Consider the following 26,759-nt stretch of genomic DNA (forward strand, 5'->3'; position numbering starts at 1 on the left):
CATTTTGAGGTGATAGAAGTCAGAGATTGTTTCCTTGGGGTTGAAATAGCAGCCAAAACATTCTCTACTTAGGCGCTTGGGATGTGGCTGTTGGCAGCACGTTTTATGGTGGGATCTTTAATCCAGTGATAAAATTTAAAAACAAGCCAAAAATGATAGGTTTCTTTATTTTCACTAAACAGGCAATTGAAATACATGGTACAAAAATAAGTGGTAAGATTATTGTAAAATGAAATGGACAGAATAAATATTCAATTTAATTTTCCATCTATGAGAATTTCACAATAAAATCATAGTTTACTTTGTATTATAGATGTGCTTGTTGGATCTATTCATCCTCGCATAAGGCAACTGAAAAATCCCTCAAGTTACCAATAGTTACTTGGGTGAAGATTTTTTTTTTAATGCTTCAAAGGTTTGGTTTTTGCCTTAATGATACAGTATAAAGGGGGAAAGAATTCAGAAACTATTTTCTAAAGTAGATGAATGCTACAACCGTTAATGTGATGCTGTGCACTTCAGTTTTATACAGCAAGCTGTTCAAACTGGCAGCTTATTGGTGAGTTAACAAGAACGAACATTACATGAATTTATTTTAAGATGTAAGCATATTTACATACTTACTTAGTTTTGAAAATCCAGTGTTCTTTCCCCCATGGCAGTCAAGACTGGGGCTTATTACCGCAGGATGTTTCAGCATGCTTCCCTATTTGCTTTTTTGCATATGACAATAAATGCAGTTTTGAAAAAAATATACAAACACTTCAAGCTACTATGGGCTTTAATAATTTGTTCACTTAATAAGGGGAATTCCCACTTGTCATATTTTAATGCCCGTGGCTGCCGTGAATAAGCTTACGTAAGTCAAGTGTTCTGAGCCTGAGTGGTTGCAATCTCTGGGAAACCCTAATAGAATGATAGCCACTCTGGTCTGAGCAGGAACTTCCTGTTCTTTGACCTTTGACTGAGATTTCCTTTAGCATACATGTTGCCATTGCAGCATCTTGACATCATCCCTTCTTTATGTTCCCGTTGAAGTTTCAAAACAGCCCTGTATTGATACTGTCTCCTATTTGCAGATGAGCCTAGCCGTGGAGCTGCAACCTGAACCCAGGTCTTAGTACTACCACTTCCCTGTGGACTTCGATTCTGTTTATTTACAGGGACTACTAGGAAATGTTACTACAGGTAAACGTGGGATCTCATAACTACTCTTATGTCCGTGTAAGCCACTTCTGTCCTTAAGGCGAATGCACACCAGCCCTGGTGCAGTGGCCGGCCAGGCTGTCTGCCCCTAACCCGGCTGTGGCTGCTCATGGACATGCTGCAGTGGCTTCCTAGGCTGAAACCATTTCAGCTGGAGTTTTAAGGGTGGTCTCAAACTCCTTATAGCACTGCTAAAGATAGAACTCTTCAGTGGCATTCACAAGCTAGGTCCAGAGTACCCTCAGTCACACCTTATTTCAAAGGAGATAGATAAAAATATCTTAGATCATCTCTGTAATGAAAGTAGTAACTTTCTTGGGAAACCGGGTACTCTGAAATAAAATGCTCTGAAAATTCCTGTCTGTTGAAGCTGGTAATTATTAGGTTGGATGGGAACAGAATGGCATATTCAGCATTCACTTGCTGTGACATTGGCCAAGTCTGTTTCCCCGGGGCTGTCGTCTTCAGGTTTTTTGTGAATAGAAACAGGTCTATCAAATACTAGCAAATAAATGGGTTTAACGCCTCAGGGCTGTTATAACAGTAGAAAGGCATGTACCAATTTATAGCCACAAAGAGAAGGTGAAATAGATCAGTATAAGAACACAGGCCATTAGACATTTTTAAAGCATCTGTAGGTTTTTAAGAATATTTTACGTATGTAATTATTTGCTCTGGAGGTGTTTCGTTTTGTCCTGTCTTTTAAATCTCACAATGGAACTAAGATTAATATGGAGATGGCAGGGTTGAATTCTCATCATGCCCTTGCTCATTGGTAAATCATACCATAGCAGCAGGCACTTGAAATAGTGCACTTTATATAGTTTACTTTTGTAGTTAATCTTTAAATATTAGATTTTAACAGCTTCTTTTCCCAGTGACGATAAAGTCAGAGATTTTAAAGCAGAAAAGTCACATTTAATAATAGGACTTTAAGTTCATATGGAGGTAGATGAGATAGTGTTATGATTATGTGGCCCCAAAACTAAAGTCCTAAACTTCTTTTAAAGAAGGTAATTTTGTATTAAATGTTTTGTTCTGAGGGGATGTCAGAAGTCTGCTCATGAGAATAATCGTCCCAATGTCACCTTCTTTAGGTTCAAGATGACTTGTTCATTTTTCTTTATAAACATGAGATCTTCCTTTCTTAAGAACCCTCCTCCAATGAGCATCTGGAAGGAGTTTGAAAAGAGATCTTTAAGTGCTTATCTCACATATATTTAAGTGTGAAGAATCCTTTTCTGAAGTCTTTAGCCCACCATAATGCTAGAAATATATAGGGGGAGATGTGATTTCCCCTCCTTCCGTGTTCATTCACACAAGAGAAATTTTTTAAAGGTGTTTTTTTCCTTTTTTGCAGAATCTGTGGTTACCAGCAACAGCTGAACATTTTGCTTTAGAAAGCTACAGAACTGATGGTTGATCCATAGTTTTTTTTTTTTTTTCCTGTCAAGGTACATGTCACTCCCAAGCAATGAAATTTCCCTTTTCTCCTTCACCACTGACAGCCTTAGCTTCTGTAGTTAACCAGGCTTCGTGACCCTATCCATGCCCTTCTCCTCCCTGATCTTGGAGACTAGGAATGGACTGATGCGTCCTCCTGGAGGTACCCTTTAGGTGTGGATAATCAGGCCATAGTCCTGCGGAAGCTCAGTGGCAGTTCCCTAAGTCTGACACATTTTCCTTTGACGTATTAGTTAGGCAGGCAGATGGAGCCCTCCTAAACCCTGAAGATAATTTAAAAAGTGTCCTAATAACCAAAAATAATTTGTTCAGAACTTTCTATTAATTTGGGGATTTAAAGTCTCTTCTAAAATCTTTAAGAGGGATTTATAAAACCTAAGCTTAATTTTATAAAAAGACCCAAGTTCCTGGCCAGTGATTCATTTTTTTTTTTTTTTTCAGTCTCTTGGGTCTTCTGGTATGCCTGAAAATACCAAGTATTTGGTACCTTCTCTCTCATGTGAACCTTTAAAGGATTTCAGCAGGTGGACTATTTTAGGAGCTCTGTTTTTTTTAACTGGATGGGGGGGGATGGGTATGACAGACCTGTAAGCCTTATTAGTCTTATTTTATCAAAAACTGTAAAGCTACAGGCTTTTGTAGAGAAGCACCAAAAGGAAAACCTCAGTTTGGAAGGATTCATTTTAAATAAAGAACAGTAACTCAAAAGCCCTTACTTCAGGGAAGAGAAAGGCATTTTAAAGCTAGTACATTACAGTTAAGTTTCCCCCTTGATTTGAGTGTTAAATGGCTCTTACAAGGGCTTCCTGAAAGTTTCCCACCAGCCAGGTTTTAGTCCACAGATTACATATCTGCTTGAGAAGATGCCTGAAAGAGAAAGAGAAACTTTTTTTTACAGGCAGAGTGCTGCAGAGGAAGAAATGACAACAACAATCACTGTATTCATTTTAGAACTAAAATGACTATTGCTCAAATTTCTTTGAGGCAAGTACAGGGACTCCCTCCTCTTGATATACCTTGATTTTATCCTTTACGTTCTCTTGGCTACAGTGAATTGTCACCTAGAAAGTCTGATAATTAAGCATCGCATTTTGGTTGTAGGAGAGGAAATTTCAGAAAAAATATGGTCCAGTTGTAGAATCCTACAGAGTGTTGGGCAGTGGCGATCCCACATTGGGCACCCACCCCCTCTGCTCTCTTAGCTCCTCTTCCCTATCATTCCCTGTTCCACTTTCCCAAAGATCAAAAGAAAGTTGTATTGTTAAGTCTCTAAGGCATGTTACCCCCGCCAATCCCCTTAGCCCTTTTTGGAAGGCAGTCTGCAGAGATCATTGTTGGGAAGGGGAGGGGTGGGGACCTATCAGTAACTGAGACTCTGTGCGCACTTGGTGCTTTCGAGTTGCTTGAAGATGGAGCACCAAAGGAGGTGGGCAGGGGCGCCTGTGTGGCTCAGTCGTTAAGCTTCTGCCTTCGGCTCAGGTCATGATCCCAGGGTCCTGGGATTGAGCCCTGCACTGGGCTCCCTGCTCGGCGGGAAGCCTGCTTCTCCCTCTCCCACTCCCCCTGCTTGTGTTCCCTCTCTGTCAAATAAATAAATAAAATCTTAAAAAAAAAAAAAAAGAGCTGGGCAAGAAGAGCCTACAGAACAGGGAGCCTGACAGCGGCCCTATACTGGAGAAGTTTACATGCAGACATTAAAAAAGTTGAGGGATAGAGGAGTTTTGCCACTGTTGTCTTGAAGGGGCAGAGAAGTGCGAGCGCGGGGCACCCTAGTCCTCGGACAGGCAGCAAGGGTGAAAGGAAGTCCCGGAAGGCACCGCAGTGAGCCAGCTCACCACAGGAAGACCCTCAACCTTCTTCCTGGCAATGGCAGCATCTCCCTTTTTCAGTGTCAGGGTCTTCTAGCATCTCATTTGTTTCAGTAACTTGGTTCAACAAGCTTCTAAGAACTAGCCAACTGTTAGAGCAGGAGCTCTGTACCCTAACTGGCACTGGGGTCCAAGGACAGATTTTCTTCTCTTGGGTTGCCTACTTACCAGGCGCATCCCCTTCACATCCGTGCTCTTGTGTGCCATGGGCATCTTGTCCGGGATGAGGGTGCAGCCAGCCAGCATGTCCAGAGAAGCTAAGATAGCGTCATATAGGCGATCTGCATGGCTCTCCAGCTCACTGGGCTGCTTCGAGATCCTCCCGAGGACATCTTTTAACACTAACAAATGAGGTTCAAAGCAATTAGGCCAAAAAAAAAACAACCCCAAAACATAAACACAACATGTGATTACATTTTCTAAAGAATCATAGAAGGGTGTAACATTTTTACACAAAATAGGAACATGGCAATAATTTCAGGATGTCCACACTTTTTAACAAGTGACTCTCCAGGGACTGCTGTTGCACCGGGGGATCCATGTTAACTTCTGATTAGAGCTGAGAGAAGAATTCCGCTGGCTCCACTTTGGATTTACATAATTCACAAAAAGGCACAGAAGCATGGTTCTCTGGTGACTGGTGTAATCTGGCTTTTAGAGTTGAGACACAAGGCACACCCAGATCCTCTGGGGCAGGCTTAAAACAATATGCCGAGATTAGGACATTGGGTCCTGCTGTCAGGTCCTAAGAGCCTCTGTTGGCTGGGGAACTGGTACTTAGCAGGTGTACAGGTAGCCTGGTAATGTATTCGGGAATGCTTGTGAACCCTTTTTGGTGGGTCCTCGAGGAACAGACTTCAAAAGAAAAGGATCTGAAAGCAAAGCTAAGACGAGGTGAGTGAGGCCAAGATTTCCTCCAACGAGGAAGGGATGGACTAGGTTCAGAGTGCATCACAGCAGGCTTGTTTTTCTCTTAAAAACCTTATTTCCTTTGTTAAACACAAAAGCTGCTTTAGCTTCCTGAGCCTTTATCAGCTGTGTTAACACTCCGTCCAGTTTCCTGCTGCAGCTGCAACATCTGCCAGCAGCGGAAGGGAAAGGGGAAGCTGCCTATCGGTAGAGGATGCGGCCAGAGAAGGAAGCAGGTCTAGCTGTGGGGAGATCAGCCTCTAGGGAGGCCACAGCAGGGGGTGCAGCTCCTTTGCGCGGGCGGCCGCTGGGCTCTCCCCTCCACCTTTACCAGGCCTTGGCTCAGTCCTGTGTGTTCGTCAGTGGAGCTCAGGGAACCTTTATTTTTGTTTCTGAACTTTTATTTTAGGATGTTAGAATATTTGGTGGGGGCCAAGGAAAAGGAAAGCTGGGCATGAGAATGCAATCCTTCCCAGCCAGGCTTTGGTGTTTTAATGGAATACATACATTCAGGAGCCTGGGTCAGCTTCGGGCCGATAGGTCCCAGTCGTGTGATCCAGCTGCGTGCGGAGTTTGGGTATGAGAAAGGACTGGCAATGCGTGCACCGAAGCAGTGAAAAAGCCAGCTCTCCACGGGGAGGCCTCTGGCAGGAGGCGGAGACAGACACATTTTGGAGGGGCAATGAATGTGGTTCTTGTTCCTGTGGTTCTGCTTGTGGCCGGGGGAGAAAGCGGGCTGCGAAGCTGGGTAGGGGGGTGTGCGCTCAGGCTCGACCCATGCTGGCACTGTGCCCTGGAGAGAGTTGAATACTTGTGCATCTAGTGGAAGAGACCCTGTGAAGGTCAAGGGGAACGTGTGGTCTTCACACAACACCCAAGTTCCTGGTAGTCCAAGCAGAGGATGGGAGGGGCAATGAGTCCATCTCAAAGGGCCTGGGTACATACCTGAAAATCACAGGAACCCCCAAATGACTCTTAGTTTGAGACAAGGGCAAAGGGGATGTTCTTTTCCCAGATTAAGCACTGAGAAGTTATTACTGGATTGGTTTTTGAAGGAAGGTCAAAGAACCTGTAGCTTTTAAGAGGCCCGTTGTTCCAAGTGGCCTCTATCTGGGCAGAGTTTCCTAGTGTGGAGCGCACTCCCTGCCTGCTCGGGCCCCCACACCTCCAGACCCAGCAGCAGGGCAGTCGGCATCAGGAGGCTTGAGCAGGCTGCCACCACTTGTGTGCTCCAAGGCAAGTTCGCAATGCTGAGGTGAGGGTAATAACAGCATCCATCTCACAAGGCTGTGATTGAACGGGACAAAAACCTGGTATGTTAAGTGCTTCAGCGTGCGGCGTCTGGCGCACGGTGTTCAATACAACACGGATATAATTACAAGTAGCACAAGAGCCTGACCTACTGAATTTCTGCCCCAATAAAACCCAAAAAACCCTTGTGCAAGAACCAAAACAAAGGCTTCCTGAGAGCAGGGGATTGCCAAGGGCTCCCCCAGTTCACACTGGATAACCACTGCCCGGCTAGAAAGTCCTTCGATGGCTCCCTGTCCCATTGAAATCCCTCTGCCCGTTCACAGTTCTCAACCCTGGTCATTTTTCTTCCCAGGGGTATTTGGCAACGTCTGGAGAGATTGTGGGTTGTCACTACTGGAGAGGAGGTGGAGGTGGAGGTGCTCCTGGCATCTAATGGGTGAAGGCCAGGGATGTTGCTAACCCTCCTACACTGTGGAGGACAGCCCGCCTGCCACGGCATCACGTGGCCCCAAATGTGGGTAGCGCCCATTGAGAAACTGCTCTAGGCCACCTCGCTCACACGCACCCAGCGCTTCTGGTCGGGCCAGCGCCACCTCACTGCCTCTCAAGCCCAGGGGTCCGGCCCAGCTTTGCTTCTGTGCTTGGTTTCCCGCAGAAGCCCCACCTCACTCCAAAACCGCGGCAGAATACAGATGCGATCTTTGAGCTCCTGCTTGTTTAGTCTTACAGGAAATCAGGGGCTGCTTTGGGCAATCCGTCAGTTCTTGGCTTTAACCCAGCATTCTCCGAGCTCATCCTCCCTTTCCCACCTGCCCACAGCAAGGGCAACACCGATCGTGAATCCTCGCACCCTGCCTGCTTAGGCGTACTCTTAAAGTCTGTGATTTTACATTTTCCTAAATTGGGAACCCGTCCTGCAAAATGAACTCTCAGCAGCTCCCTCAGAATGGACTGCTCTCAAACACCGAAACGGATACTTCCTCCTAGCAGAACAGCAAGCACATAACCAGAGAGGGGTCCAGCCTGGGAAAGGAAGGGCACCCCTGAGGGCCCCCTACTGTGAATAGCCTATCAGAGAACCGAGGACGCCTGCATGAAAACCAGCATTCCGGCGCAGGTCAGTACCAGGGGACGGTAAAACAGTGTCCTTGCAGGCTCGACTCCGCTTACCTTTCGGTGACCAGCTCACTGAGAGGCTGCAGGGGCAGTGACGAGGTGAGGGCCGGCGGGCAGCCAACAGAATCTAAGGCGGTGGGTGGGGGAGGGGGGGTTGGCACTACTGGATCCTTACCGGTGACCCTGTGGCCCCTGGACCTGCTGCTGAGAGGGAAGGAGTGCTGGCTGGATTCAAAACTTCAAGCGTCTCACCTGGGGTGTTATCCAACAGGCACTGAAGAAGAATCTCCCCTTTCTGTAAGACGCTCTCCGTCAGGGACTGGTGTTCATCTATATCTTTCTTAAATTGCTTAAAGCACATCAGAAAAGAAAGAAAGAAGCTTTGTTACTACTGTTCTGTAAAACTTACTCAAAATGATCCTTTGTGGAGTAGCTCCATTCCCCTCTACCCTGGAAGACAAACCCATCCCATTTTCAGAATTCCCCAAGTAAGCAGCACGTTAGTTTAACTTCACCTACTTTGAGCCCAGAGTAAATACAGACTCGATCTTTTTTTCCATTTACAGTTGGACAAAAGACGAGTCTTCTTTTCCCTGGGAGAGCCTGGTTCATGAACAGCTTGGGAGTCAGGGTTTCTTTATAAACTCACAAGGCTATGGGATTCCCCAAACACACTGTCTTCTGTTCTAACAAACCTGGTAAGAGCCACAGAGAAGGGCCCCCACCCACTTCTTCGCTCAGTGCCCTGCTCTGTGCAGACCGTGGGCCTCGGGGAGGCATCGGGGAAGCTGTGAGTCTCCTAAGTAGCTGATTTGTTTTCCCCTCGTGGGCCAAGCCTTGTAGTTGTTTTTGATGTTTCTTTAGCTGCTAAGATGTGTAAAGTCAAATCCATGACAACCTTTGGTACAGGGGACAGAACTTGGTGGTTCACATTCTGGAGTTAGAATTTTACTCTTGGATTTAACTGTACTCCTGTCTTTAGTTTTCCTTTGCCCTAATACCTGTACTTATTATTTTATTCTTTAGTATTTTCTGTAGTTCATATGCTGCCATAAACCCAATGTGTTAAGACAAAGCATATGAGACAGAGTCAAGGTTGACAATATGTGAACACACGGACAGACTTGCTTATACGAGCTATCCTCTAAGCAGGGGTCAAGGTAGCTCACACATACGCATGCGGCATGCACCAATCTGTGTGGGGAAGGGGCTGACAGTGATCCCACATCATTACACAGCTGTGTGGGTGACACAAGAGGGCGAGTCTTCACTGACTTGTGAGGATAACTCCCAGCTCAGCTCTCAGTTCTACCCACAAAGCAAGAAAGGTGCTCTGGCTAGTCTGCAAGTTGAGGCAGAGGAGGACAGAGTGAGGGATAAAATGCAGGGACTGTACTTGTTCTCCTTGGCACTGGCTTTGATGGGGATGAGGCTGAGGCACTCTGGAGAGACCACCCAGATAGTGTGAGCACAACTTCCCGGCAATTTCCTTTCTCCCCACAGTGGTATTGCCCCTAAGCCTCCCAGGGGCGGGCGCTGCTCAGCTCTGCACACGCACTCGGAAGCTGCACACAGAGGACCCCGTCACACTCAGTCTTCTCTTTCCTCAAGCATACTCGGGGCAAGAACTCAGGGCAACCTCCCTCCACCAGGCAGAAGACAGCATTCCCACGAAGGTACAGCGCTGGCCCGTCCAGGCAAGGTCCCGCCCCTGAATCTTAGCTGGCGCCACGTTGGCCCTCTCTCCTGCCAGGGTGCGGGGCTGCTGGGGTGCTGCTGCTCTGGCCGAGGCATACGTACATCACATTCTCCGCTAAAGGCACTCGATTAGGTTCCAGAAATTCAAAGGACTGTCTCAGAAAATCCTTTCTAGACGAGCCTCACAGGCTCAGACCCCACATACTACCTGTGCTCCTTCAAAAGAGGTTAGGAATGCTTGGCCAACCAGACATGCTAGAGGGCTGTGGGTAGTTCAGTCAAGGCTGATGTTATACTGGGGGTGACTGTACTTCTGAGAATGAAGGGGAACCTACTGGTAACTATTCCAGAACAGCAGGCACAAACTATCACTCCAAATACACCTGATCTAAAGTCAAATTAACCAGAACTCGTAATTAAAGAGATTTAAAAAATAACAAGACCTTAATGAAAAAGAGGCAAAAAAAAAAAAAAAAAAAAAAAAAAACCCAAAACCCTCAACCCAAAAACCAAACACACGGAGAAGCAAATTCCAGTCAGGGCTGTCCAACGGAACTTTCTGTGATGATAGAAATGCCGGGACGCTTGAATGTAGCTAGTACAACTGGAAAATATGAATCTTTAATTGTACTTAAATGGCCATATGTGACTAGTGACTCGTAATAGTGCAGTTCTACACTTAACCCCTGAGACATCTGCAAAATTACATTGCAAATTCCCTTAAGTGTATCTGACTGAGGATAAATATATTTTCTCCAAACTCTGCTTGGCCTGGGAAGTAACTCCTACATTTTAGTTTTTCAGCACGAAGAATCTGAAAAGGGCCTCTGATTAGATTTCATGTAAACAGCCAATTGCGCCAAGCATACCGAGTATGAGTTATTTGAGCTTCTACTTTGTAATCAAGTGCTTAGCCACCACTCTGGTGAGTGAACGGCCAGAAGCCAGGACCACATATTACCCGGTAAAGCTGCAGAGAAGACTTGAGACCTGTAAGATTGGACTTGGATGGCATCAAGTGGTCTGTAACGTCCGCTACGTTATGCAGCCAGCGGATCAGCTCTTCCAGCTGACAGCAGAATGTCTGTGTAGACAAATAAAAGAACACACAGTGTTACTGAACGAACTGCGTTTTACATTTCCATCCAGGGGATTCTGGGAGCCAGACTGTGTACCTTTCCTGAGCGTTCCCTCACTTGAGGGGTCAGTCTCTTCCCTCCTCCCCTGCCTGTCCCCACCCCATGACTCCAGACCTCTGCGAGGGCAATATGGTTTCTGTCTCCCCTCAGCCTTTGTGACACCAAAAATGACAGGCTGAGAGCAGCCTGCCCTGCACGTGGGGAGAGGAGCTGACGGGAGGACAGGGACTGGCCCAGAGGAGGCACGCCTACCATGGAGATTGATTCCTGGGTGAGTACCACTGCTAACTGTCTAACTGTCCCTGAGGAAAACAAAATAAATGACTATAATCGTGACTAATTTGAACCTATGGCAGGAAACAAGTGAATTAAAACTGCATGTCCCTGTTTTGCATTTTCCTTAAAGTATTTCAATCTTTTATCACAAAAGAGACACATGCTAACATGCGCCCTACCTCCTTCACAGGACAAATAAAATCCTACATGGGACATTGCGGGGCTGACTGAAGCCCTCAGATGCTAGGAAACGTCTGTCATGCTGGCTCATGGGTCTCCCGCCACCTGGCGTGCCGCTGCCCGCGTGCAGTGTCCGTGCGCTCACCCAGGACACGAGGCCGCGCGTGGACTGTGTGTGTGTGGAGAGCCATGTTCCCGAACATCCTTGTACCAGGGACTACGCAAAGCCCTTGGCGTGAATTATTTCATGTAATCCACACAACATCCCGAAGAGGCAAGGCTCCCCGTCTTACAAATGAGCAAACTCGGAAGACTGAGCTGCAATTCCAAATATGGCAGTGCCATGATTCAAATTCAGATCCGCCTGAGGCTGGCGACCCCGTTCCCCAGAGTGTGAATTCTACCTCCAGTCAGTCACGCGTCTACGAGCTCTGGTGACCAAGATGGCTAGGACACAGTGCACCTAATGACTCCCAACTCTGCAGCTCCACCACTTTATCAAACTGAAGCTCTCAGAAGGCCTACAGTCAAGAAAACCATTTACCTTCGTTCAGTATTTCCTAAAGGCATGTGAACACAGACGTTTCTTATGCAGAATACCTCTTAATCCTCAAGGTCAAGAGGCCTAGGAAGCAGCCTTGAGTGGTGGTTAAGCTCAGGCTCCAGCCTTGGGTAGGCAGCTTACCTAACCGCTCACTGCCTTTTCTCCAAACATGAATGACAACAGTAGTCCTTACTGGGCCGAGCGGTGAGAATCAAGAAGGCACAGCACGGTGCCTGGCACATATAAAGTGCTCAGGGTTACTACGTGTGATTCCATGCACTGGCAGAAGCCACACCTCTCGGCGAAGCCCCTTGAACGTACGTTTACCTTCACACACTGCACGAGCGATTCTTCTCCCTGCTCTCCCTTCCCGGGAGGCTGCCCTGTGGCATCTGGGTCCAAGCACGCGCGCTGGTCCCACACAGCTGGCAGGGAAGAGCGTGTTCCCAGCGGTCCGGAGACCCCCAGGGCCTGGCGGCTCCCCACACTGCCGTCCCCTGCAGAGCCCCTTGCCTGGATGAAGGAGCGCAGCAAACGGCGGTTCTGGCCCTCGGGGCCCCTGGGCCCTCTGAAGGCAGCCCCAGAAGGAAGCTGGCTTTGGCTCGAGTCCGACGGGAGGGAAGCTGGCTCATCACTGTCTGACACGTCCAGGGAGGTCTGCCCTTTGGCAGCCCCAGTGGGCAGGGTCACCAAGGTGGGAATGGAACCTAGATATGAAACCAAGCTAGAAACCTGCGTCAGCCGAGTGGGCAGGGCAAGGTACTCGTCATCACTTTCTACCTCCTCTTCTGATTTCCACCCAGACTCTGTGCAGGCAGGGTGCCAGACGCCCTGGCTGGCCCCCTTCTCTCTCTCTGTCCTGGGCAAAGGCCACCCTCTGTCCCATGTCCTCAGCTGGGGAGAACCCACCTCAAGGTGCTTGCCCATGGGGAGCCAGTCCTTCACACCCCTCGGGGCTGGCTCTCTGCTCTCCCAAGGAGCGTCCCTACTGCCTGGGGCTCTGGGGGTAGATGTGAGCTGGTTACAAGATGCCAACCCCACGCTGCCCTGCTTCTGGGGTACTCCAGAGGACCACCGCATAAGGCTTGGCTCTCTGGGCCTAGAGAATGGCAGGGCAGAGGCCTCTGCTGATGGGCAATTCTGGAAGCCATTAGTGGGTGACTTCAGGGTACTTGCTGGGGAAACAGAAAAGCTATCCAGGTCTACGCCGGAGTCCTGCAGGACAGGGTCAGCCGGTATATGACTGTCAAGGTGCTTTGGGAGTTGAGGCTTGGGCCTAAGTGGGTAAGTATAGTCCAGCAGATCTTCATACTCTTTATTCGGGTTCCAGAGCGGAGAGTGGCGGTCGGGGGAAGGAGGCAGGGAGTCTGGTAGCACACAGGCCCAGTACTCGGCCTGGAAGGAGAGGCGCCTCCTGCCCAGCCCGGGAGCATCAACCCCGGGGGACGCGGGCCGTGGTGACCACTGGAGCCCCGGCCCTGGCCCCACCACAGAGGGGGCCGACTGCGGGACGACCAGCTCCAGGGAGGAGGAGACCTTGGCAATGGAGCACCGTGGAGGCTCTGCCTTCTCTCGGTGGCCCTGCAGACTGCTGCCCAGGGAGGAGGCAGAGACGCTGCGGCTGGAGAACTGAGGAGCAGCGGCGGCCTGGCTCCCCGGCGGCCTCCACCTTGGCGGGAAAGGGAAACCCGAGCTGTGGGGCTGCTGGCTGAGGTCTAGCGCCCGCGGCGACTCAACCGGGGACGGGTCATCCTCGCTGTCGGCATTGTGTCCTGAGCAAAGGCCTGTGGCTCGGGGAACGCTAAGAGTCTGAGGTAGATCCTCTGAGGCAGAAAGCCTGGTCTCCTCCATCTGCAATGAGAAGAGGGAAGAAAAGGCACTAAGGTGAAAATAAGCAAACCAAATTTCTTTCTTAGAGGACAACTGTGGAATTTTCCTTGGGGACCCAGATGATATTCAGGAGAGCTCTTGCAATCGGAGTCTGCCATCTGATGCGAGAACTAGACAGCATGTGGCGAGGGGCCAGCACGACAGCTCCGCGTGCTCCGGGAAGCCGACCGTCGTCCCCAAACCGCTCCCACTCTCCCGTCTTCAGGTAAGCACACAGCGGCTCCGTCACGCTGGGGCTGGGGCACACCACCTAACCTCGGAGAAGCGTGTCCTGGGCAGGAGAAACCCCTGCCCCAAGACTCATCCACAGCCCGCCCCCTCTGCAGGTGACCCACCAGGCCCCACCCGTTCAGCTCATGCCTGTTATAAATGAACAAAGGGAGTCCCTCATCTCAGCTTCTTCAACTCATCTGTTCGATGAAGAACTTGCCCCCGAGGAAGGTAGGACAGCATGGTGGTTAAGGGCGTGGGCTTTGGAACCAGACAGACTTGATGCCAACCCAACTGCCACCTTCCAGATGGAGACTCTGGGCCTCCCTTCCCTCATCTGTAAAATAGGGACAGTAATAGTAGCACTTCCTCGGGACATGAGGATTAAAGGAACTCAGGTGTGAAAAGCACAGGGTCAGAGCTCGACGAACAGGCACCACAATAATAAGCCCATTTGTAGTGAGCTCATGAAACAGCCTATTTCTGTGTTTGCTCATTTACTTGCTGCCTCACTAAATCTCGGATTCACAGGTGCCCTGGGCACCACCCCTGGCTCCCAGGCAGACGGGCCCAGCTGGTGTTTTCTCCCAGACAGTCATACTCAGAGCATCCTCACGGGGCAGAACCGCGTGGGGGCAGCATGCAGCAGCCAAGGCCACAGTGATCCTGGCGCAATCAAAGCCTTTCCCATGGAGTAGGGCCTTGGCAAGCAGAACATAATAGGATGTCAGAGTCGGGAAAGATGGATCATTCGGTCACCTTCCCAATTATACCGAGGGCCTGAAAGATTGAGGTCACAGAGCCAAGCACGACTGCTTGCTCCCTGTGACCTGACTAGGCAAGGCTTCCCTGCAGTCAGGGAGGCCCAAGAAATTCTACTTACCCAGGGACAGTGGCGCCCACCACGGGGGCTCCAAGGCTCTGTCAGGTTCCCTGGGTCCCAAGGGGATAGAGTCTCAGAGCTTGAAGGAGCCCACAGCCCTGCACCCTCCCTCCCCAAGTCTCGTCAGGGCCCCCCACCCCCAAGAGTTCAGATCACCAAGTCAGAAACAGGACACGGCTCCCCCTATTACAGCTTCCATGGCCCAGCCCTCTGGGCACAAGGTCTTGGCCACAGCATCCCCAGTCTTCAGAAGGTCACCAGTCACACTCTTGAGGAACAGGAGATGCTGTGGACAGAGTCCCCCACTGGCCCCAAAGCCCAACTCTCCAGGTGAGCCTGTAAAACAGAAATCATCACACCCAGACTCCCCACCCCCCAATTCCCCTCCTTGTACAGGGGCTGGGAAAGCAGGTAAGATGGTAAGGAAATGCTAAAACATACTCCCAAAGGACCACAATAGTTACATCTACCGTCCCATTCGCCTTATTACCTACCTGGCTTCCCACAGAGTGCAAAAGGTCTCTAGTCCCAGTGCCAGCAGGAAGGGGCAGGCAACCAAGAGCAAGCTTAGATCTACCAGCTCCTGGCTCCCTGCTGGTGGTGCTGGCCTGGGGCTGGTCGGCTCCAGAGGGGCTGGCGGCAGGGGCAGACAGTCCCTCTGTCCCCCACACAGGGGAGGCAGACCCTGCCGCAGCCTGGGCTTCCAGGCACGGTGGCTCCTCCTGCTTCCCGCCTACGAGCCCCGGGGTGTCCACCTCCTGCGCTCCGCAGCTCCGCCGTCCGCAGGACGGGGTCTTTGTGTCCGCGGATGCCTCCACCTCGGCCTTTTCTTCCCCCAAGGCCATGGAGATGTCCCCAGGTCAGGGTTCCCCTGAAGCCTGCAGCTCCCTACAAAATGGGAAGAGAAAAGAAAAAGATACATTCTCTGCATCTGTACCTAGGAAACCTTGCTTTTTAATGATTAAGACAGACATCTGCAATGAAGGAAACCAGCAACAAAAAGAAAAGGTAACCTACTGAATGGGAGAAGATACCTGCAAATCATGTACCCAATAAGCGTTTAATAACCAAATATATAAAGAACTCAAAACAACTCAACGCCAAAAAAAAAATCTGATTTTTAAAAATGGGTAGAGGACCTGAATAGACATTTTTCCAAAGAACACACACAGATGGCCAACAGACACATAAAAAGATGCTCAACATCACTCATCATCAGGGAAATGCAAATCAAAACCACAGTGAGAGATCACCTGACATCTGTGAGAATGGCCCAAATCAAAAAGATAAGACAGAAGCGCTGGCGACAAGGTGAAGAAAAGGGAGCCCCCGGGCAGTGTTGGTGAATTACTGAAACGGGCGCAGCCTGTGCGGAACAGTGTGCGGGCTCCTGAGACAACGAAAGCCCGAAAGCCCGCAGGACGGGACGCTCCAGCGCTTCCACTTGGGCACGGTTACGGGAGGAAAAGGAAAACACTAATTTGAACAGATCAATGCAGCATTATTTACCACAGCCAAGATATGGAAACAGCTTAAGACTATGGAAACAAAGAATGAAATCTTGCTATTTCTGACAACGTGGATGGACCTAGAGGGTATTATGCTAAGTGAAATAAGTCAGAGAAAGACAAATACCACATGTTTTCATTTATATGTGGAATCTAAAAATCAAAACAAAGAACGACAAAAAGAAACAGACTCAGAGAGAACAAACTAGTGGTTGCCGGAGGTGGGGGGGATGGGTGAAACAGGTGAAGGGGATTAAGAGGTATAAGCTTCCAGTTATAAAGTAAATAAGTCACAGGGATGCATAAAAAGTAAGCAAGCACAGTGTGGGGAATAAAGTCCATAATATTGTAATAACACCGTATGGTGACAGATGGTGACGATACTTACCCACTTACATTGGTTAGCATTGTGTGATGTGTACGACTGTGGAATCCCTAGGTTGTACATGTGAAACTAATATAAATATGTCAACTATACTTCAAAAAAAAAAGGACTTTTTTTTCTTTTTTTTTTTGGTCAAAGGAAAGAAAGAACAAATGGTGTTTATTTCCTCAGAGGAGAACACAGGTCTGGTTTTTCCCTGGCCCCGGAGTTTTCTGAAGGGGAAGGAGGAGCAGACCATTTTGTCCCCTGCTTTTACAGGGCCAGCAGCAGCCCCAGCAGCGGGGGCCCAGGCAGGTGAATGCGGGTCCAAATCAGAGCCAAGGCGCAAAGCCGCACTTCCGTCCCGGCCCCCCTGGGGCCTCCCTGCGCCAGCCCGGCCGTGGCCACAGTGCTGCTGCCGCAGCGCTCCCATCGGCAGGCGGCTCGGGCCTGGCCCTGACCGCTGTGCTCTAGGGAACAGCAAGGCAGGGCCTGCTCAGGCCCTGGCTGAGCCCAGGGTGTTCCCACAGTGACCGCTTTGCCTGCTGGAGGAGGCAGGATCCTCTCAAAACACAGAAACCCCACCTCGGGCTGTGGAGCTGGTGGCGACTTCTCACTCCAAGGGTGGCCAGCGACCGGAGAGAGGGCGAGCCGCAACTCTTCTCCCACTAGCCTGGGTTGTGATTAACTTGCAGCTGAGGGAAGCCGTGGAAATCCGGGTGGATAACAATGGCAATGGCCACATAGCATGTGTGCACGGGACAGTGAAGAGAGTGAGTGAGAGAGCACACGCAAGCGTGCACCGGGTTGAGGGGCAGGCAGGCGAGGGGGAACCAGGGCGAGCACTCAGGGAGGGAAGGAACAATGTGGGAGCTGGACCTGAAAATACAACCGTTCCTTTAAGAGTTTCAGGGCTAACAGAGACCCCTGCGGTCAGCCTAAGAGTACAGAAACAAGTACAGGCTGGGAGCACTGGGGGCTGGGGCAGGAGAGCTGGCAGGCGGGGCAAGAGCTTCGGGAGGATTTGGAAGGGGAACAAGGAAAGCATAGTGCCCAGGATTTCGGAGGCCACCTGGAATGCACTGGACCAACCTCAAAGCTAGAACCTGAACAAAAATAGCCTTGCTTCCGCAGAGACCAGGAGCTGAAGTGACAGCAAGAGGAGGTGCTGGGAGCAACAGGGAAGCCTGAGAAAGTGGGGCTGGCGGTGGAGAGGGGCTCATCCTGCTCAGCTCGCACACTGGGGAACTGGGTGGGCAGAGCCACACCTTGAGAGCATCCCGTCCTGGAAAAGGGTCCTACTCTGTCTGCCTGGGCACATGAGGCTCCAGGCCCATTCAGAGGTGACCCCAGAAGAGCATACACACTTCACACGTACTCTCTTACTTCTCACAACCACTGCACGGGGTTTTCTGGACAGGTAACGTGGTTGAAATATAAAATGCGCTGCAGATAGAAGTCTCCCTCTGCCCTTGTCTCCATCCCTCACTAAAACCAGCTACCACAAGGATGCCTGGGTGGCTCAGTTGGTTAAGCGTCTGCCTTCGGCTCAGGTCATGATCCCAGGGTCCTGGGATCAAGCCCTCCATCGGGCTCCCTGCTCAGCGGGAGGTCTGCTTCTCCCTCTGCCTGCCACTCCCCCTGCTTGTGTTCCCTCTCTCTCTCTCACAAATAAATAAAAGTATTAAAAATAAATAAAACAAACCAGCTACCGCACACAGGGCATGCCGGGCACGTGCCCGGCGCACGATGTATACTGAGTGTCAGCAGGTGCCAATCAGCGTTGTGGGGGGGGCACAGAAATCAGTGTAACAAGTCATCTTACAAGCCACAAAGGAATCCAACAGAGGGAAAAAAAGCAGCCAATGTTTCAGAGAACAAAGGCAAAATATTTACTATTAGAAATTCCCATAAAAATAAAGAGTCTCAGTAATTTGTATGTCTCTTACCTCTTGACGCATATGCAAGCAAACACAAAAATCTCTTTCATCCTCCCTCTTTACGTAAAAGCAGCACACTGGACAGGACACCCTGTTCAAAATGTTTTCTTTCCTTTTTTTTTATTTTTTTATTTTTTTAAAGATTTTTTATTTATTTATCTGAGAGAGAGAATGGGAGACAGAGAGCATGAGAGGGGGAGGATCAGAGGGAGAAGCAGACTCCCCGCTGAGCAGGGAGTCCGATGCGGGACTCGATCCCGGGACTCCAGGATCATGACCTGAGCCGAAGGCAGTTGCTTAACCAACTGAGCCACCCAGGCGCCCCTTCTTTCCTTTTTTTTTTTTTAAAAAAAAAAGTATCTCATATACCTTTCCTCAGCAATACACAGAGAGCGCGAGCTTCCTTTCTTTCCTATTACTGCCCAGCACTGTATTCCGGAAGAGTGCCTTTTGGTTTATTTCACTGGTCCCTTATGGGTGGATACTGGGGTTATTTCCAGTCTTTCCTTATTGCAAGCAACGCAGCAAGGAACCGCCACCACCCAGGCAGAAGCACACAGTGCACAGAGCCCTTGTGCATCTGCTAGCACGGGCACAGCATCAACACCCAGAAGTACAGCTGCTGAGGGGAAGGCATCTGCACATACTTTGCCTATGTTGCCAAATGGCCTCTAAGGGTGGCACCCATTTACACCACCCCCCCAGCAGTCTGCGAGAGTGGGTTTCCCACGGGAGGCAGGTCCCCTTATCTCCCTTCACAGAGAGGGAAACCAAGGCTGAGAGAGATTCAAATCCAGGACGGTGTGACTCCAGAACCCGAGCTCTTTATGAACCATCAAGGGAACAAGTTACAAAGCAGATCAGCACATGGAAGAGGGAAGAGAGTGACAGGATGGAGAGATGAGTGACCAAGTCCTACTGAGACAGGTTTTCATAGAGCCACAGCCTCACCATGTGGCTGTTTAAAAAGCTACACATGAAGATGTTTAGAAGCTGAGCCCATGAGCTGGAAAAGTGTAACCTGCAGCCCCCAATTTCTACTTCTTGCTCCATTCCTAGAAACTCTCTCAATGGCTAGAGTCAGGCCATGATGGGTGGCTAATTCCCCTTTTACCCGCTCTCCTGTTCCCCTAAAGGGTGTGTGTGGTCTTACAACAGGGGCAGGAATAAGATGATGCTGGGACAAGAAAAGAGTGCAAACAAATGATCTGTTTTGATGATGTAATTTTTATGTCTTGTCGGGACTCATTACTCAAAAAAGAAGGTATCCATTTATCCTGGGGGGTGGGGAGTGGTGAGCTAGAATTATAAGCTATTTAGGAGACAACTCTAGGTAATTTTCAAGTGTGCATACAAACCTGAACTAGGTTAACACTGTCGCCAGAGGCCCTTCAGCAACCAGGTAAGATGGTCTGAAATAATGATTTTCATGAGAACAGTGCTTCGGAAAAGGCAGGTTTATTTTCTCAGTATGGATGAACAGTCTCTTCATAATCTTACTTTTTAAACTGCCTGACAAATCATGCCCCCCTCCAACTACACAAGTTAAGAGAAGACAGATACATGTGAAAGAAAAGAATTAAAAGAAGTCCATGAGGGGGGCACCTGGGTGGCTCAGTCGTTAAGCATCTGCCTTCGGCTCAGGTCATGATCCCAGGGTCCTGGGATCGAGCCCCGCATCGGGCTCCCTGCTCAGCGGGAGGCCTGCTTCTCCCTCTCCCATTACCCCTGCTTGTGTTCCTGCTCTCGCTCTCTCTCTCTCTGTCAAATAAATAAATAAATAAAAATTTAAAAGAAAAAAAAAGAAGTCCATGAGGGTGCCTGGGTGGCTCAGTTGGTTAAGGGACTGCCTTCGGCTCAGGTCATGATCCTGGGGTGCTGGGATCGAGTCCCACATCGGGCTGCCTGCTCCATGGGGAGTCTGCTTCTCCCTCTCCCTCTGCCTGCCACTCTCCCTGCTTGTGCTCTCTGTGAAATAAATAAAATATTTAAAAATAAATAAATAATAAAAGAAGTCCATGAGAGCTAATTCCATGTTGTATAGAAGATGCTACAGAATACAAAGGGAGAAATCAACTGGGATAGAAATAATCAGGGAAAACTCCTTGAAGTGATGACTGTTGAAGGCAAAGCATTTTTAAAACATCAATCTTGATGAAGTGGCCTAACAAATGCACAAGTTTTAGATTTCTGGGGTTCAATCCTGTCTGCACTTGCCAGGTGGGCATCTGCACGAAGGCCCAGCCCTCATTTCCACAGGTTTAGATTTTACACATCATTCCTTCTAACCTTCTGGGGTGTGGGTGGAGGTGGGGATTCTGCTTGGACACTTCCAATGAGAAGCAGCTTATTCCTTTTCCAATGGACTGCTCCGGATGAAGAAAATGACTTGTGGTATTGAACCAACTCCCAGATCAACAGCTAACAGAACCTATCACTCTATGTGGGGCCTTCCTGCCCAGAGATCACATATCTTACAGTGTTCCTACAGGCTAGTGGCTCTGGGATGGGCAGAGGCCTCAGCCGACCTCCTCCCTAACAGGGAAGTACCACAAGGTTGGAGTGAGGGCCTGCAAGTCTCAGAGCACAGACAATGAAGAGTTAATTCAACCCTCCACCTGGGAAAGGTCTATACACACTGGAACTGCCCTGTTCTTGGCCAAACCAAGAGACAAGCCATATAAGCTTCAGGATATCCTAGCGACCACCTGGACTTTGTTATTAAAATTCTCATTAGTCTCCCGCAGAGGCCATATGACCTGCCAGATATATATAATTAGGAGTGATGTAGGCTTGGCATCTGCTTGCCCTACAGTAAAAATATGCTCACATGTCACGTATGTGGCAAAGCTATCTCTGTAAGCCTGGACACCTGACCCGTCGTGGTATCGGCTGCGCCCCGCGCGTGTGGCCCCCGTCACAGCTGCCGGTGCTCCCTCCCACTCGCTCCTATCCAGGAGAGGGAAAGGAGGGCTGAATTCGGGGAGAGAGAGAATATGCCTCTCCTAACTAAACCATTCGGAGAGGAATGATCAACCAGGGAGCAATCCTCCTCCGATCAAAAAAAGGACTATCTCCAGGATTTGTTAAATCACGACCTCCCTACGAAATCATCTGATTTATACCAGCTTTGCCAGGGATGCTGCGTTGAGGCAAGGCCCATCTCTGTCGCCAAGCACACAGCTGGCCACCTGTAGCGGCTACATGAGCAAGCCCTACCAGTTCAGGGGCCAGATGCTTCAAACTCCCCGTGTCTTCACAGGAGCCCACAGGTACAGCTGGTGAACACTGCACACGTAGTGGCCGAATCTGACCAGACCACCAGACGAAGAAGCTCTTAGTACTCTTTCTCTAAATACATGAACCTGCCCACTAGGAAAGGGGGAGGGAGCGGCGCAGGACCCAACACTGCAGCGTTGCTGGACAGTTTCTGGGGGAACTGGATTTATGGGATAGAAGCTTAAAGGCAGAAGCCAATCCAGGCGTGGGAGGCAGCAAGATAGGGGGTAAATACATATGCAGTGGAGGCCAACAAAAGGGACAGTCACAAGAGGCCAGGGCCTGCCTCAGAATGGGGTGGGTCCAGGACTGCTGTGGCTGGAGGTGTGAGACTGGGAGGTCAACAGCCAAGAGCAACTGCCTTTCTACCTGCTCCCGCCCTGGCTATTGAAGCCCCCAAGTCCCTTAGTCTTCCACATCGGCCCTGTCTTTCCCTGTGGGGCAGGTCACCCTGAGCACCGTGTCTACCTTTTTATTCGAAGGTCAAAGCCAAGTAAAAGGAAGAAGCCAAGTAAAAAGGAAGGTCAAAGCCAAGTGAAAAGGAAGAAGCTACGGAGGGGGTAGACATGTTTCCCATGGCTTGGTAATAGGCTGATGCCATCCTCAGAATGCTCCAGCACCAGCAGCCCCTTTCCTTCTCCTCCTGGGGCTACTTCCCTATGTTTTGCTTAAAGTCAGAGGGAATCCTCCAGCACCTGAGAAGGAGCCACTGGCTCCCTGTAAATCAATATAGGCGGGAAGGCTGCGGCCAGGCTGCTTCTCTTGCTTTCTCACTCACTCACTCACTCACAGGCTGGCAACTGACTGGGACCACCAGATAGCCACACAGCAAGGCCAGTCTTCTAACTCATCATGCAGGTCTTCAGAAGGCCTTTAAAGAGATATCACTGCCATATCTACAAGGAGCTTGGCTGAGCTTCCAGTCCCCTGTCCACTCAACTGCAAGCTCTCTGGCCTCCTTAGCAGATTGTCCCCATCCAACAAAACTCAACCTATGAGGATACTGAGGACTTCACGTGTTAATAACCGTACCTTCTGTTCCCACCAAAGAGCAAGGCAGAAAAACAGCTTTTCTGTAACAAAAATCTCTCCTACTGTCTGAGCAAGCTGGCCCTGGAACCATGGTTGCAGTTCCACAAGCCACTGCTTGTTCTGTGCTGGGTGATTTCTGTGAGGCAGTCAGGTTACATGTATGAAGACTGATAAGAATCTTACTGATAAGAATGCTGCTCACTGTACCAAAGGATCCTCTTTTGGAGAACACACTGGAGAATTCTCTGGTCTTGGTAACAAGTGTTTCACTGAACAGCCAGTTTGTTTTTACTTGAAAGGTATTGGCGAAACTGATAAAAATTTCCTCTTTGCTTTGACTACTAGGAAGCTCAGCAACAAATCTGCAACCCTACCCAACCAAAAAGCTTAGGACAGAAAGGCACTCACCTTTTGTACTAATCTTACCCTTGACTTCATCTTACTTTTCTTTCAACCTACCTGCCTCAATTACTTCTATTAAAAATCTTGTTATATGGAAAGTATCTTGGAATGATTTCTCAAATCATTTTTTGGAACAAAATATAAGAATTGTTAAAAATAGAGTAACATAATAAATAGAAAAAAAGATCATAAATCCAAGACTTCATTCCAAAACCATAAAAACAAAACCGTTTTTAGCAGTACTTCTAAAAACCAAATGCAGGGGCGCCTGGGTGGCTCAGTCGGTTAAGTGTTCTGCCTTCGGCTCAGGTCAGGATCCCAGGGTCTGGGGTCAAGCTCCACGCCAGGCTCTCTGCTCAGCGGGGAGCCTGCTTCTCCCTCTCCCTCTGCCTGCTGCTCCCCCTACTTGTGCTCTCTCTCTCTCTAATAAATAAATAAATAAAATCTTAAAAAAAAAAAAACCACCACCAAATGCAGACACTTGTGTTAGTACCCTCCTACTCAGTGTGAAGACCAGCAGCATCTGCATCACCTCAGAGCCAGCTGGGAATGCAGATTCTCAGGCCCCACCAGAGTCTTGGAATCAGAATTCACATTTGAGCAAGATCTCCAAGTGACTGGTACTGTTTCAGAAGCACCAGGTTAGTCAGTAAGCCTGTTTCAGCACACTGGAAAGACCTACTACAATGGCTTTACAACCATTCACTGTGGTTTGTTTGTTTTTAAGATTTTATCTTAAGAAAGTAATCCCTACAGCCAACGTGGGGCTTAAATTTACAAGCCCGAGATCAGGAGTTGCATCTCTACAGACTGCACCACTGGGGCACTCCACTGAGTGACTATCCTATGCCAGGCACACCTGAGAAGGAAATCTATGGTCCTTGTCCTTAAAGTCTTTCCAACAGGACACTAGAGAAAGATCACACCTTGTAGCAGGTTTTTAACAGCTAATTATAGTATGTCACATCTGGAAAGGAGTCCCCAGAAAGAACCGTATTCCCTAGAAAGGATTCAAGATTCGTTGTAGCTACGTTAAAAACAGAAGCAGAGACCAGAATTCTCCTGTGCTAGTTACAAGTGAAAAGAAGGTATTTGTTTTGGAGACTCCAAATAATTTAAGAGAAACTGACATGTCAAGGGGACCTACAGCTGGAAGGAAATGTACAACTTAGCCTGCTTCCTGCCCCCAGAAAGGGGTGCAGGAAAACCTGGAAGTGAGGCAACATCCCCTAGGGGTTCTATCTGCCACCTCTAGGTCTGGCCAATAGGGCTAAAGCCAACAAGAAGACTTCCTCCACTTTTCACAATGTTTGTGGATAACTTCAAAGACAGGAGACAGTTTCTTCATGAGAACAGAGTTAAGTTATAAGGAGAAAAGCCACTCCAAGTCCATCTCCACAAGCTCTGCCTCTCTGGTTGAACCAATCATCCTGAAGATTTCTTGTTGGCAACAACAGGCCCCATCTGTTTCTCTGCTCTTACAGGACCATTCTGAGCGTCAGAGCACATCAAGAGTTTACCAACTACTACTGTAATACTTGGCCAAATTATTATCTGGCACTTAATCAATCTCCAGTAGGTGGTGAGACTCTGAATGAATCACAGATAATCTATGGAATACTTTCACTGTGGGGGAAAATCATGAAAGGCTTAAGGACTTTTTAAAGTCAAGCAACAGATAAGGACTAAAAGGCACATAGACCCTGAAGGGTCAAGTACTACACAGATACTTAGTATTAGTAAATCTATTCAAGTATCTGTTTATTTTTATCCTAATAACTGCTAACAGCTCCTGAACATTTTCTTTGAGCCACGAACTATGCTAAGCACTTTATATCAATATCTTTTTTAATCCTCAGAACCCATGGAGTAGGTACTACTATAACTCCCATTTTACAGATAAAGAAACTGAGGCACAGGGCAGTTAAATAACTTATCCAGAGTTAGTAACATGACAGATAAAGCCTGTTTTAACTTAAGAGAGCCAGAAGTCAACTGCTTCCCTAACCTGTAAAAATAATTGGTCCAACAAATTAAAGGAATGAAAATTTTTGTTTTGTCAACTTTTGGCTACACTACTTTTCTTGGTTTTGTTTTGTCTTGTTTTGGCTTCAGTCACTGAGTGTCTTGCTGTGTTCCAAGCACTGTGCTAGGAGCTGGGGAAACCACAATACAATGTGATGTGTAAAAGCAGAGGCAGAAGAAAGTAGCCTAAAGGAAGACATGATTAATTAGCTGTGGGGTAGGGAAGAGCTTTAAAAGTTTTTCAGAAGAGATGAAACTGAGTTCTTTGCTCTTTTCAGTACTGAGTAGCCTAGAATTGATCCAGGTGACACAGAGAATGAGGATGAGAAGTGGTGACCTCTACTTCTTTTTAACCAAACCCTAGGCAAACTGACCTAGTACATTTTGTCATTCATTTTAACAACATCCTTCTCACCCTAGATCTAGCAGCTGCTAGGGTATTTATGAATACTACCTACCTTTGTGCAGGCCCCACTCCCCACCCCCCAACTGAATTCTCAGTGAGGTCCAATCTGCTCTGGCACTGGCAGGTTTCCGCTCATTTTTATTACAAACAATACACCGAACCCAACCAAATAATTATGAAGGACCTGAGCATATATGTGCCCCTAGGCTGCTGAGAACAGTTCTGGTGATGACAGTTGGAAAGGGTGGCCCTTCTAGGCAAAAAAAGCAAGACATTTTGCTTTTTCCCCTCAGCAGCTGCTGCATTCACGGCACCAAGAAAGCATCATTCGTCTCCATCTTTCCCGTGGGAATGACCCTGAGCTGGTGAGAGAGGGTCTCCGCGGCGGAGCTGCGCGAGCGCCTGACTCCCAGGGCCACTTGGCCCCCGGCGAGCGCGCAGGGTAAACAGCACACGCCCGGGAAGAGGCCGCGAGGGAAAGTGAGTCCGCCCGCGGCCGGGGCCGACCAGCCGCGCAGCTGCTCGGACGCGAGGATACGTGGACACGCGCGCCCCCCTCGGCCCGGCCTCCCCGGGCTCAGGCTCTTACAACCCCGGCCTCCCGCCTCCGCGCCCCGCACCCGCCATTCCGCCTGCAAAATGGACGCGAAGGCACGAGGCGCCCCTACCCCCAGGAGCCCTTTGTGCCCTTCCCGACGGGGGACGCGGGGCCCGGCGACGCGCCCGGTCCGGCCTCGCAGACCCGGAGAGGCTGCTGGGCAGAGGGGGCCGGGCCGCGGGGGCGGGGGCTGCAGAGCCCCCACTCCCGCGCCCGCGTGCCGAAAGCTACCTACCTCGCCTCAGACGCTTCTGACGCCCCGACCGGGCCTGCGGCGACAGCAGGCCAACGCGGCGGCCCCAACGCGGGGGTCCCACACGGAGACCGCGGCCCTCACGCCCGAGCCCGCTACGCCAGGGGCGGGGCCGCGCACCTGCCACGCCCTTCGGGCCCGCCCACCCATCCGCGCGGAGGCGGCCCTTGGGGCGGAGCGGTCATTCCCAGCCCTAAGACTGGAGGCTCGACCAATACGCGACCGGTTCCCCCAAAGGAGCCCACCCCTCGTGCCGTTCTGGCCTATGGGAGGCCGGATCTTCTTCGGCCGTCCTTCCCTCGCCGTCCGCGCTCG

General features: G+C 49.5%; 1 protein-coding gene across 3 annotated transcripts; it reads right to left on the reverse strand.

The window, feature by feature from the left end:
* Positions 1-148: 148 nt before the first annotated feature.
* CEP68 (centrosomal protein 68) lies at positions 149-26,581 on the reverse strand. Of its 3 annotated transcripts, XM_036095324.2 has the most exons (8): positions 26,427-26,581; positions 15,132-15,525; positions 11,982-13,505; positions 10,477-10,599; positions 8,070-8,166; positions 4,707-4,879; positions 3,468-3,537; positions 149-2,378 (listed from the first exon to the last, which is right to left on the reverse strand). In XM_036095324.2, exons 2-7 carry the CDS (start codon positions 15,480-15,482, stop codon positions 3,514-3,516), a joined length of 2,292 nt encoding a protein of 763 aa, XP_035951217.1. In that variant the 5' UTR covers positions 15,483-15,525; positions 26,427-26,581; the 3' UTR covers positions 149-2,378; positions 3,468-3,513. The 3 variants fall into 3 exon arrangements, with proteins under 3 accessions (XP_035951217.1, XP_035951216.1, XP_077912597.1); XM_036095323.2 differs by having other exon boundaries at positions 149-3,537; XM_078056471.1 differs by lacking the exon at positions 10,477-10,599 and having other exon boundaries at positions 149-3,537.
* Positions 26,582-26,759: the final 178 nt, after the last annotated feature.

The sequence above is a fragment of the Halichoerus grypus genome, chromosome 10 (assembly GCF_964656455.1).
Source record: "Halichoerus grypus chromosome 10, mHalGry1.hap1.1, whole genome shotgun sequence".
NCBI classification, from domain to species: Eukaryota; Metazoa; Chordata; class Mammalia; order Carnivora; family Phocidae; genus Halichoerus; species Halichoerus grypus.

Coding starts and splice junctions, on each gene's coding strand:
- CEP68 (XM_036095324.2), bottom strand. CDS start 15,482: ATGGCCTTGGGGGAAGAAAAGGCCGAGGTGGAGGCATCCGCGGACACA. Junction 8,167..10,476: donor CTTCTCTGCAGCTTTACCGG/GTAATATGTGGT, acceptor ATGTGCTTTAAG/CAATTTAAGAAAGATATAGA. Junction 4,880..8,069: donor CCTGTTGGATAACACCCCAG/GTGAGACGCTTG, acceptor CTCATTTGTTAG/TGTTAAAAGATGTCCTCGGG.